Source organism: Amphiura filiformis, chromosome 19 (assembly GCF_039555335.1).
Source record: "Amphiura filiformis chromosome 19, Afil_fr2py, whole genome shotgun sequence".
Classification (NCBI taxonomy): Eukaryota; Metazoa; Echinodermata; class Ophiuroidea; order Amphilepidida; family Amphiuridae; genus Amphiura; species Amphiura filiformis.
Window position 1 is genome coordinate 3646289 of NC_092646.1, and position 12979 is coordinate 3659267.

At 36.7% G+C, this 12979-nt stretch overlaps 1 protein-coding gene across 1 annotated transcript; it reads left to right on the plus strand.

Annotated features, from left to right (window-relative positions):
• Window positions 1-1533: 1533 nt before the first annotated feature.
• LOC140140840 (protein O-mannose kinase-like) lies at window positions 1534-10063 on the plus strand. The gene is made up of 3 exons (XM_072162593.1): window positions 1534-1714; window positions 4841-5001; window positions 8801-10063. Exons 1-3 carry the CDS (start codon window positions 1561-1563, stop codon window positions 9557-9559), a joined length of 1074 nt encoding a protein of 357 aa, XP_072018694.1. The 5' UTR covers window positions 1534-1560; the 3' UTR covers window positions 9560-10063.
• The last annotated feature ends 2916 nt before the right edge of the window (window positions 10064-12979 follow it).

Genomic DNA, 12979 nt, shown 5'->3' on the forward strand with positions numbered 1-12979 from the left:
AATAGCATTGTCATTTTTCTAATAAATGCTAATATGTCAAAAATTAATCTAACTATTAAAAAGGTGGACACATTTGTCATCAAAGGTGCAATGCTGATTTAAATGCAACTTTTATGCAAATGAGCTCATATCTATTGTTCTTCACATGCAAAACATTGAGAACGTTGCCACTTTTTCGGGTCTTTTTTACCTCATTCCGCTTTCCTATATATAATGGTAAATTGCATTGTATTGTATTGTATTGTATTGTATTGTATTGTATTGTATTGTATTGTATTGTATTGTATTCAGAAGCAGTAGACCATGTTAGGTGTCTCACTCCCAAAGGCATGGTTCAGTGATTAATAAAGAAACCAATGCATTAGTAATGTGCACTCTGAAGTGTGATATTATTTTATACTGCAAAAGTGGCTATTTTATGTGTTAAAATTATTTCCATACTTTACGTTTCAAGCAGCTTCACCACAAAAATAACATCACAACTAAATTATATATATATATATATATATATATATATATATTCCTTTTGTGTATAAAATGTCAATGTAAGGAAGTTTAGAATCACTAATTTAAAACGAGACTAGTCAATGATCGAAAATTGGCAAGAGCAAAAAATAAAAGGCACAACCATTTCCACTCTTACAGTATATAATATGGTTGGGTGACTGCGTAGAATGGCAAAAATTATGCCCGAAGGGAAAAATATTGAGTTGGTTGAAAATGCATGTTTACACAGACACGACTTGGCAGCCCAATTGGGTGACTTTTGCAGATTATCCCCAAGACCTCTGACCATTTTCGCTCCCATAGATAATAGTTAAGAAAATTATTGGGTGAATTTTCAACATTGGTTCTTGTCTTGTGACTTTCAGTAGTTTTCTGACCCATATAAACCAATGGTTAAGAGAAGAATTGTGTGACTTTTTGAAGATTTGACCCGTGATTTGGGCTAAATTCTATTTAGCAACCCTGCACAAAGGGGAAATAAACATAGTATATATATATATATTACTTGTTCTAACTACTGGTTCTATAACTATTTATTTTATACTTAGTTCCTGGTGAAAGTATGGAAGAAGCTTGCTACTTGAATGGTATCTAGAATCATAATAATGGTGGAAGAGTTATGGTGCAAGGAACCAAATACATACTTTTACATCAAACATGTCAAAAACAATATCGCTATTAACTAGTGAACATATTTTTGGAACTAAGTCAGTCAACACGTGTTTGAATGTGAACATTTTTCAACTTGGGAACCGTAGTCAACACTCCCGGGTCAACACTACGAACATATTATTGGATTCAGCTTGGCAAATAAGTTTTCCCAACACGGGGTTGACTGTGAATATATTTTGGATTCAACTTGGCAAATAATCTCAACAGGTGTTTGACTGTGAATATATTTTGGATTCAACTAGGGAACTAAGTTATCTCAACACGTGTTTTACTGTGAACATATTTTTGGATTCAACTTAACAAATCGCATCATTTTACACAGCAGGTGTCGGACATTGCATTTTATAAGCCTTTTATACACCGATAAGATATAATTTAGATATGGCTAAACGGGCAAGGATGTGTGTCATGTTGATATCATTACTAGCATTCATTGCTGTTGGCTCTAAATTGATCATCTTATTATTGACGAAGAGTATTAATATATCCCCAAGATTGTCAGCAGTTGGGCAGAGTGGTCGAGTAGTAGCATCAGGTAAGGGAGAATGGACTATTTTTAGGGCGGGCTGTAGTCGGGCCGGTAACCTTTAAAATGTACCGACCCGTCTAGTAATATACCAGTCATTTTGGCTTCAGAATCGGTTAAAAAGTCAATTTATCAATAATGCTCAATCAGGGTCCGGCATAGTGGCAAAAAACTGGCAAAAAAGGTAAGAAGTGACAAAAACTCAAATATTGTCAGGGGCTGTGCAATAATTATGAGCCCCCCGGGGGTTACATTTCCAAATGGCTCGCCAAAAATCGCTTGCCCCCCCCCCCTCCTCGCGGCTTGCCAATAATTGCTTGCCCCCCTTTCTGCTCGCCAAAAATTTTACCCCCCCCCCATTTTACCCTCCCCAGGGCTCGTAATTATTGCACAGCCCCTGACAGTTAAATATTGAAAAGTAACACAGTAACCCATAAACAGTACACGCAACCTTTAAGGGATCTGGAATGAGCGTTTTGAGCGTTTCGACAGTATTTTTTTATGGGACATGCGAGCACATCAGACATATCGAATTGCATTCTGAATACGAAGAATGTCTTTCTGATATCAACTAATTTTCATTTTTTGAAATTCACGATATAATACAAATTTTATTACAAATTATTAAAATTGGATATTTTTCACATGTTTGATATATTACAGTCCTCGACGTAAATTTTATAAATCTAATGATATATTCTTAAAGTGTATGTAGCTGGGAGGAAAAGCCGATTTATAAAGTTTACTTCGAGTACTGTTAAATATCAAAAATATCATTTTTTAATCATTTGCCATAAAATGTGTATTACATTGCGAATTTCACAAAATCAAAATTATTTGATATCAGAAGGACATTCTTCGTATTCAGAATGCAATTCGATATGTCTGAAGTGGTCTAATGTCCCACAATCAACATATTGATTTGTCTCATCACGTTCTTATGATAACAATTGTGATGTGCCCTCAGTAATTTAATTTAATTATTTAACTTTGTTTACAAGCTGAATGTATGTCATGAGAAGTGTAAGACAAGGGAAAACACCATGGAAGCAATCATGCAATAGTTTGTGTGTTATGGCATGTTCTGGGGGAATTCCCTTTCATTCATCAGGTGATCAAAACAAACTGAATCAGAGTTATTAATGTCATAGGCGATTTTCCATAAATTATTACTCAATATTCGGTGCATTATTGCACCATCAGGAAAACCCCCCAGGAAGTGATGTAATGTGAAAGGTTAATGTGTATAATTAATCTTGGGAAATCCCAAGCTTGCATCATCTGTGAAGATGTGAATGAAATGATGGTTTATTAATAGATGATGGGTTTTTGCACTGGTATAAAAAGCTGGAGGCTTGAGTTTGGAATTTACAGAATGTCATGGGAGATTGTGAAACTCCATATCTGTGTGATGGTCTTCGTGCTTCAAAAAAGAAGCACACTTTAACCAGTTTATGTAGCCAATAATTGAGCTATTTTAATACAGCAACGAAGGAGATAGCGAGCAAACAAATGTGCTCTTCCTCATCAAAGGATTAAAGTTCTTCTGTCGAATTGCTGGAGTTTGCTGGGTTTGCGGAGGCCACGCATCTGTCAAAAACAGCGGAGCTGTGTTAAAGAAACCTGTTCCCTGGAAACAGAGTGATTGGTGAAAGAAACACCATTATTGGAGAAAGCAGCGCAAGAAGATAAGTAATAGGAGCAAGCAGCATCATTTCCGTGTGAGGATTTCATACGCAAGGATATTTATAAACGCAAGTGTACACTGGACTTCGCTGATTTTTGCAGGACAAGTGAATAAGGATATATTATATCAGTCGTCCAGAACATTAACATTGCAAGAACTCTAGGATCACCAACAAGAAGACCGCTGGTTAAGTACTGATAGAATAAAACTGTAATTGTGTGATTTTATTGTATTGCAATATTGTTGTTATATGTACCAAGCATACTGTGTTTTCAATTAAAGACTTAGATTACGTTAGCTTAATCAAACAGTGTATTTGTGTTGTGCATTCGTGTGAGTTCGGGTAAAAGGTGATTTTGGCCTTGAGTCAAGTACGACTCGTAACACAACGATCAAGTTATGACACATTCAGTTACGTGTACTAGTGCCTATTAAGGCCTAAAAATGTTTGATTGGCGTAACATAAAAAAAATAGGGTCGGTCGGTCGGCAATATTTAAAAAAAATTTACACACATTTTATGCAGTAAATAGCTTTTTTTCTTTCATTTTTAAATTTTAGGTTTAGAAAAAAAAAAAAATTTTTGCAAAAAAATAAGAAAAAAAGTCTAGGGTCGGGCCTATTTTTAGGGTCGGTCGGGTTACGCCAATCAAACAATTGTTTTAGGCCTAATGGAAACCCAAGCCATTAATTGTTAATATGTTACTTATAATTACTAAATCTGGTCATATTACACGAAAGAAATTAAGCAATGGTTAAAATAATTTGTGTTGAGATGAAGAAAAGTGAACCATTGATCACTTTGTCAGTTTTTGCCATTTTTGCCAACAAAAACTGTCAAAAATGGTTTTGCCAAGTGGAAAAAACTCGGTTTAAAACCATGTTTTTTTACCCGCGGCAAAAAACCTTGCAAACCCTGAGTTCAATGAACATATGATAGAATTGTGTACAACGATAATACGATGAGTGAGTGATTATTAAGTTTATTTTGTGTATCTTTGTTAGGACATAGTTGCGGCTTTAACTGAAAAATTAACCTCTACCTCTTCTTTTTTCAAAGAATATTTTTGTTTCGTGTATTTATTAGCATCTCAATTAGAATTTTAAAAGGCGAAGGGAATAGAGGGTACCTACTTCAGCAATAACCTGTTAATAGATAAACCTTGGATAGTGTATAGTGAAAGTCAAAAAAGTCAAAGAGTGAAACTTCATCTTGGTTTTATCAAAAGGTTCTACAGGTTAGAATAGATTTTTTAACCAAAAATATATATTTTTTAAACCACAGAATAAATGGCTCTTTTTAGAGCCACCACACTTTGCAAAAGAGACAGAATAAAGTGTAGAAAATACAGAATAAACGGATCTTTTCAGAGCCACCAGACTTTGAAAAAAGCATAAAAATGCCACTCTTTTTTTGATTTTACAATCTTTACATTTTGTTATGTTCAGGAGCTGTGGATGAACATCAATTTAAAGGCACAGACAGACATTGCAATCCAGGACATTTTCAACTGAATAATGATGGTATTTGTCACCCCATGCTAACGTGTAAGGACATTCAAGACAGTGTCACTGGCATTCACAAAATCGGTGGTGGAAAACATAAGAATGTAAGTTGATGATTTTCAATTTTCCCTTTAAACTCGTACTCATATTTGGGAGTATATAAAACGGGGACCCCTTAAAATCACCCCATAAAGTTACTGACAAATTTCTAGGGGGTCCCCGTTTGTCAACTTTGGGGTCCCCGTTTTACAGATTGACCCAGGGTAATATGTAAAACGGGGACCCCAAAAACGGGGACCCCTATTTTTTTCTCTCTATTTTAGGACTGATGAGTCTCCAAATCTCGACAAAATATTCACCATGGATATACTAATATTACAAATGTAATTTATGAAAGTAGCAAGGACTTCTTATATAATTGTCCAATATACAAAATTTTGGGGTCCCCGTTTTAGGGTCCCGTTTTACAGATTGACCTAGGGTAATCTGTAAAACGGGGACCCCAAAAACGGGGACCCTTAAAATCACCCCATAAAGCTTCTGACAAATTTCTAGGGGTCCCCGTTTTTGGGGTCCCCGTTTTACAGATTGACCCAGGGTAATCTGTAAAACGGGGACCCCAAAACGGGGACCTCTATTTTTCTCTCTATTTTAGGACTGATGAGTCTCCAAATCTCGACAAAATATTCACCATGGATATACTAATATTACAAATGTAATTTATGAAAGTAGTAAGGACTTCTTATATAATTGTCCAATATACAAAATGTTGGGGTCCCCGTTTTAGGGTCCCCGTTTTACAGATTGACCTAGGGTAATCTGTAAAACGGGGACCCCTTAAAATCACCCCATAAAGCTTCTGACAAATTTCTAGGGGGTCCCCGTTTTTGGGTCCTCGTTTTACAGATTGACCCAGGGTAATCTGTAAAACGGGGACCCCAAAACGGGGACCCCTTAAAATCACCCCATAAAGCTTCTGACAAATTTCTAGGGGTCCCCGTTTTTGGGGTCCCCGTTTTACAGATTGACCCAGGGTAATCTGTAAAACGGGGACCCCAAAAACGGGGGATCTCTTTTTTCTCTATTTTAGGACTGATGAGTCTCCAAATCTCGACAAAATATTCACCATGGATATACTAATATTACAAATGTAATTTATGAAAGTAGTAAGGACTTCTTATATAATTGTCCAATATACAAAATTTTGGGGTCCCCGTTTTTAGGGTCCCCGTTTTACAGATTGACCTAGGGTAATCTGTAAAACGGGTCCCCCAAAACGGGGACCCCTTAAAATCACCCCATAAAGCTTCTGACAAATTTCTAGGGGGTCCCCGTTTTTGGGGTCCCCGTTTTGCAGAATGACCCAGGGTAATCTGTAAAACGGGGACCCCAAAAACGGGGACCTCTATTTTTTCTCTCAATTTTAGGACTGATGAGTCTCCAAATCTCGACAAAATATTCACCATGGATATACTAATATTACAAATGTAATTTATGAAAGTAGTAAAGACTTCTTATATAATTGTCCAATATACAAAATGTTGGGGTCCCCGTTTTAGGGTCCCCGTTTTACAGATTGACCTAGGGTAATCTGTAAAACGGGGACCCCAAAAACGGGGACCCCTTAAAATCACCCCATAAAGCTTCTGACAAATTTCTAGGGGTCCCCGTTTTTGGGGTCCCCGTTTTACAGATTTACCCAGGGTAATCTGTAAAACGGGGACCCCAAAAACGGGGACCCCTATTTTTTCACTCTATTTTAGGACTGATGAGTCTCCAAATCTCGACAAAATATTCACCATGGATATACTAATATTACAAATGTAATTTATGAAAGTAGTAAGGACTTCTTATATAATAAATATTGTCCAATATACAAAATTTTGGGGTCCCCGTTTTAGGGTCCCCGTTTTACAGATTGACCTAGGGTAATCTGTAAAACGGGGACCCTAAAAACGGGGACCCCTTAAAATCACCCCATAAAGCTTCTGACAAATTTCTAGGGGTCCCCGTTTTACTACTTTAACCACATATTACACCACTTTGAATTAGATCTACGTCATGATTAGATCAATTTTGATTCATGAAAATAGTAAGGACTTCATATATTTTTGTCCAACATACACAACTTTGGGGTCCGCGTTTTTAGGGTCCCCGTTTTACAGATCGACCTAGGGTAATCTGTAAAACGGGGCCCCTTAAAATCAACCCACAAAGATACTGACAAATTTCTAGGGGTCCCCGTTTTTGGGGTCCCCGTTTTACAGATTGACCCAGGGTAATCTGTAAAACGGGGACCCCAACAACGGGAACCCCTTAAAATCACCCCATAAAGCTTCTGACAAATTTCTAGGGGTCCCGTTTTTGGGGGCCCCGTTTTACAGATTGACCCAGGGTAATCTGTAAAACGGGGACCCCGAAAACGGGGACCCCTATTTTTTGTCTCTATTTTAGGACTGATGAGTCTCCAAATGTCGCTAATATATTCACCATGGATATACTAATATTACAAATGTGAGTTGGGGATCGGAAGACCCTGGCGCACCACACATCCACGTGGCCACACCCACAATTAATTCACACAAGGCCCGTGACCTCACCACATATTACACCACTTTGAATTAGATCTACGTCATGATTAGATCAATTTTGATTTATGAAAGTAGTAAGGACTTCATATATTTTTGTCCAAAATACAAAACTTTGGGGTCCCCGTTTTTAGGGTCCCCGTTTTACAGATCGACCTAGGGTAATCTGTAAAACGGGGACCCCAAAAACGGGGACCCCTTAAAATCACCCCGAAATACTTATCATCGATGTGTGTATCATTACTACAATCAACGTGTGCGCATCGGTGATTGCGCAGTAAAATAAGGTTTATAGTATAATTCATCATTTAAACCAAATATATATATTGAAGGCCGAATTGAAAAGACTAGTCAGCCAGACCAAATATGCGGTGCTGCGCAATTCAGTAACCAATCAAGACGCGCCTTTGTCCTAACGTCAGACGCAAACTTATCTTTTTATTTTAATTCGGTCTTCAATTATAAATTGTTTTAAAAGGGTTCTAGATAGCGACGTTTGCACAGTATTTTCTATGGGACCTGAGAGCACATCAGACATACCAAATTGCATTCGGAATACGCAGAATGTCCTTCTAATATCAAATAATTTAGATTGGCAACAAAAAAAAGGCAAATTTTTGAAGAATAATGTTTTTGACATTTAATAGTCCTAGAAGTAAACTTTAGAAATCTAATGATATGTAATTGTATATAACTGTGATTAAAAGCCGACTATCACAATTGAATATAATATTTTGACCTTGCGTATTTTGGGGTGGGGGGGGGGTGGGGGTGGGCTTTGGGGACGCGAGCCCCCAAGGTAAAAGCAGAGAGCGGCAAAAAAGAAGGGGTGGCGGAAGAAGAAGGGGCGACAAAAAGAATTATTAAAAACAAGGGCGTAAGGATTATGATACATCAAAATGTTGTGCTTTTTGGTCGCTAGCACCTATAAACTTTTTTTTGTTGCTCATACACTGTCCAATTGACCTAAAACATCGCTCAGATCTTTTATTGTATGTTGTGTATGGTTCAACATTTTCCCGTACATTTTGTTCCCTGTACTTGGAGCTGGTGGTAGGAAAGAAAACATGCAATATATGGATCCACCAACTCCCACAACACATCTTACATTACCAATGCTATACCAATGTCATACTAATGTTATGGTTCAAAATTTTGGCTTAGATCTATGATTGTAGGTCTACCTATAGGTCGTAGATAATTATGGTAAACAAGCTCACAAAGCCACTTTCATTTACTATACTATACTATACTAAAAATTATAAAAATATAAATATTAATTGATTATAATTATTATTATTCATTTTATGACCAGGTTTATCTTGCCAGATGGAAGGAATACAACGTAAGCCTTGTGAATTTGACTAATCCGAATCCGTCTTACACCAATTACTTCTTATCTGCGGCAAAAAATCTACAAAAGTTTCATCCAAGTCCGTTTGTAACTCAATTGCTTGGCTTTTGCTCATCAATTCCTGCCATTGTCACAGAGTATCACAAATATGGGTCGTTAGCAAATATCAAGAACATCTTAAAGGACACCGATGAAGACAGTGGGGCGACGAGATTTCAACTTTGCCTTGATTATGTTAAGATAATTCATTTTCTTCATTCAGGTCCAACTGGTGCTTATGTCATGTGTGATACTTATACCTTAATTCAAACACTTTCACAATTTTTAGTGACTTCTAATTTTCATGTGGTTGTTAACGATTTAGATCTACTTCCTCTGGTCAATTCGTCCAAGGGAATTTTAACAAATTGTTGGGGAAAAGTCAGCGTGGAAGCTGGGCAATTTGCTGCTCCGGAACAATTATTGTGGTCTTCTACAAAAGACGAAGTGCCAGGTTATGACGAGAAGTCAGACATCTGGAAGATTCCAGCGGTAGTGGATTATTTGTTAGGAGCAGATCTTCATGGAAATCTTACCAAGCTCATATTGTCTAAACTTCACCAAAAGTGTCGCAGTAAGGATCCAAAACTCAGACCTACAGCAGCTGAAGTTTTAAAAGGATACTTAGATGTACAACAAACATTGAAAATTATAGAACAAAGTGTTTATTCAATATCATAACTTCTTTTTAAAGGAGTATTTCGTAATTTTAGCATCCCTTTTAAAGGAATGATTCAATAGGGCCTAGATATCCACAAAAATGGTTATTATTTAAAATTTTAGTTGATTCGCACATTGAATTTGCGAGGTACACAAATACATTTATTGCAGTGCTCCCATAGGGCACACCGACATCGCCTGGCTAATAATTATTTGGTGCAGCAGTGACATTAAAATGAATACACGGGATCGATACACGTGAATTGCTATGCACGATTTTGATATCAGACGAAAATCTTCGGATACTGAGTTAGAAAATGATGAATATCTCCCGTAAATGAATTTTCTCAAGAAACCAGATGTGGTCTCATACACTTGAAAATACGTGTTGAACAGATATTATAGTCGTTAGCGTGCGCTTTGAAAATTGGCCGTGCGCTTTGAACTCAAATTTTGACCAAGACTCTCAATTTTATATTGCGTTGGTCTTGTATGGACTACAGCGCGCAGCAGGCTATAGCGGCACTCACTCAAGTGGCGAGCGTATAACCATTGACCGCAATGTCGTATACAAGCTTGCTCACAGAGCGAGAAATCAATTACCCCGTCTATGTCAGTAGCCTTAGTCAGGTCACTTCGCTAATAATATGCATCTCATAAGGTCCGAATAAAATGGTCATGGGTGGCTGTGAATTCAACCTACCATGGCGATTTCTACTATGAAGATATCGGGGCGATGTCACTGTGTAGGGGACTGTGCTGTGATTTCTGTCTGTCGCAGACGAAAACAATACATATCGGATATGTCTTTGACAAACAACCGAATCGGCCAGAATGATTTTGCACTCAAACATTATGTAGACACAAGAGTACTTTAAATCAGCATTGATCAGTTGCAGTTTAATAACAACAATTATTTTATTCAGGATTTCAGATTGTCTATCAATTATTAGTTAATAACCTTTCACTCATTTGTTTTTTCAATTACTGTTATTTTTTCCTATACGTACATTTATTAAGTATACTGCTAAGACCACTGCGCTTTACAATGAACAGTGATGACAGATTATACAAATTACCACACAAAGTTTTGTAATGATTACGTCATTGGTTGGTATAAAATTGATAAAGTGATGCGCAATTTAAGTTAAGAGGTTGTCTGACGCGTTGGGTATCACTTTTGTGTGAGAGTACCTCCCACCCTCCAGTAAACCTTCTAAGCGAAAAAAATTGTTTTAAAATTTCGTTTGACAGGGATAATGGTAAGAAACGCTGAATGTTATCTTTATTAAGTTGTACGCGTATTACTTTAAGGGATCTAAAATGAGCGTTTATTGCGTTTCGACAGTATTTTCTGTGGGACATGAGAGCACCTCAGACCTATCGAATTGCATTCTGAATACGAAGCATGTCTTTCTGATATCAAATATTTGTCATTTGAAAATCACAATATGATACAAATTTTATGACAAATTATAAAAATTTGATATTTTTCAAATTTTGATATATAACAGTCCTCGAAGTAAATTATATAAATCTAATGACATATTCTTAAAGTGTATGTAGCAGGGAGGAAAAGCCGACGGTCAATTGAAAATTTTGACCTTTCATATTGAAGATATGAATTTTTTCCCCAAAAGACCTAATTTTTTTGGTGTTTTGGGAAAAAAATCCATATCTTCAATACGAAAGGTCGAAATTTTCAATTGATCGTCGGCTTTTCATCCCACCTACATACACTTTAAGTATAAATCATCGGATTTTTACAGTTTACTTCAAGTACTGTTAAATATCAAAAATATCAATTTTAATGATTTGCCATAAAATGTGTATTAAATTGCGAATTTCAAAAAATCAAAATTATTTGATATCAGAAGGACATTCTTCGTATTCAGAATGCAATTCGATATGTCTGATGTGCTCTAATGTCCCACAATAAATACTGCCCAAACGTTCATACCCCAGCCCTTAAGTGTGACCCTCATTTGTATTCATTCGTGAGTCCACATTCATAGCTTTTACAAAATGTCACAACAATAAAGAGAATATAATATTATGCGGAGACGAAGATGAAATAAATCTAAATCTTAAATTAAGTGACAATGCTATAGTAGTTGATGTTAGAGGTGATATATCTGAGTAATAGTAGGCATATCCTATACCTTCAATGCTATAGTAGTTGATGTTAGAGATGATAAATATCTGAGTAATAGTAGGCATAAAATCCATTATAACACAATATAATTTTTTTTTGGAATTTACCAGAACCAAAGTAATGTAGACCAGGGGGCACTTCAATTTTAGGTGAAACAGATCGAAAACCTAACAATTCTAATATGTGACCCGGCAGCACAAATGAGCCGTAAATTCCCTAAATTGTATTCTGAGTTACGGTGTAAAATGTGTACGAAGGTCATATTCATCGGTAACTTAAGCTGGCCCGACATCCGTCTCATTTCGATAGTCAAAACTAATCAATAATCCTATTGTTGAAGTGGATAATAAGCTTCTACCTTAGATGGCTATAGAACCTTTAATAGCTCTGGTCTTTGTTTGCTTATATTGCTAAATCCTGTTCAAGTGGTGGGTTACCAGGCATTGTATTTTATACAGGTATGCATAACCAACAATTAACAATGAGAGAACTTTCTTAAACCTCGTTGACTTGGGGATGATTTGAAATGACCGCCAATTATGACTGTTTGATATTTATTGCCAACAATGTGGAAAAAGAAACACATGTAAAAACGTAAAAAGCTATAATTTTGTTGAAGGAGCAAAGTTTAACAAACCATAACCCGCTTCTGGATATCGTTTGAAGTCAAATGATATACCATTTTTAAGTTTATGATGTTTATTTTTTAAACAGGAAATAAAACAAAATTGACCGGGGGTAGGAATTTACGGCTCATTCGCCGTGGACGGTCACATATGACATGTCTTTGTTTAGGACATTCAGGGGTGAAAGTAACTCCTTTGCTGTCTGTATACGGGATAACACCAATAGCTCACCCATGTACCCCCAGGTAATGGAATCTTGAATCGTACACATGTAACTATTTTTCGGATGGGTAGCTAGCTATTTAGGACTACCATTCCCGGGTGTACCATTCCCCTGTGCACATCATCAAATTTTTAGTGTACATGCTACCACGTAAGTTTGAGGTGGTGGGTCTGTGGGAGATGACTGCGTACCTCAAAAGGGGGACTTTTATAGCTGCGACAGGTCAAATTCAAAGATATTTCATGGCTTCTGAAAATCGCCTGACCAAAAAATAGCAATTTAGGGGTCTTTTAGATATGGTATTATCAAAAGCAATGGTTTTACAGCGCTCTTTTTTGGGCAAAATTCAAGGGTCTTTCGGAGTAACGTGGTACAAATTAAAACAGCCTTTTTTTAGGCGACCATCCCCGTATGGTCATTTGTATTAAGTACTCCCT

What these genes read in the sequence shown, in the direction of transcription:
- LOC140140840 (XM_072162593.1), top strand. Translation starts at nt 1,561, where the DNA reads ATGGCTAAACGGGCAAGGATGTGTGTCATGTTGATATCATTACTAGCA. An exon ending in TGGTCGAGTAGTAGCATCAG is followed by an intron (nt 1,715 to 4,840) that starts GTAAGGGAGAAT and finishes TGTTATGTTCAG; the next exon opens with GAGCTGTGGATGAACATCAA. An exon ending in GTGGTGGAAAACATAAGAAT is followed by an intron (nt 5,002 to 8,800) that starts GTAAGTTGATGA and finishes TTTTATGACCAG; the next exon opens with GTTTATCTTGCCAGATGGAA.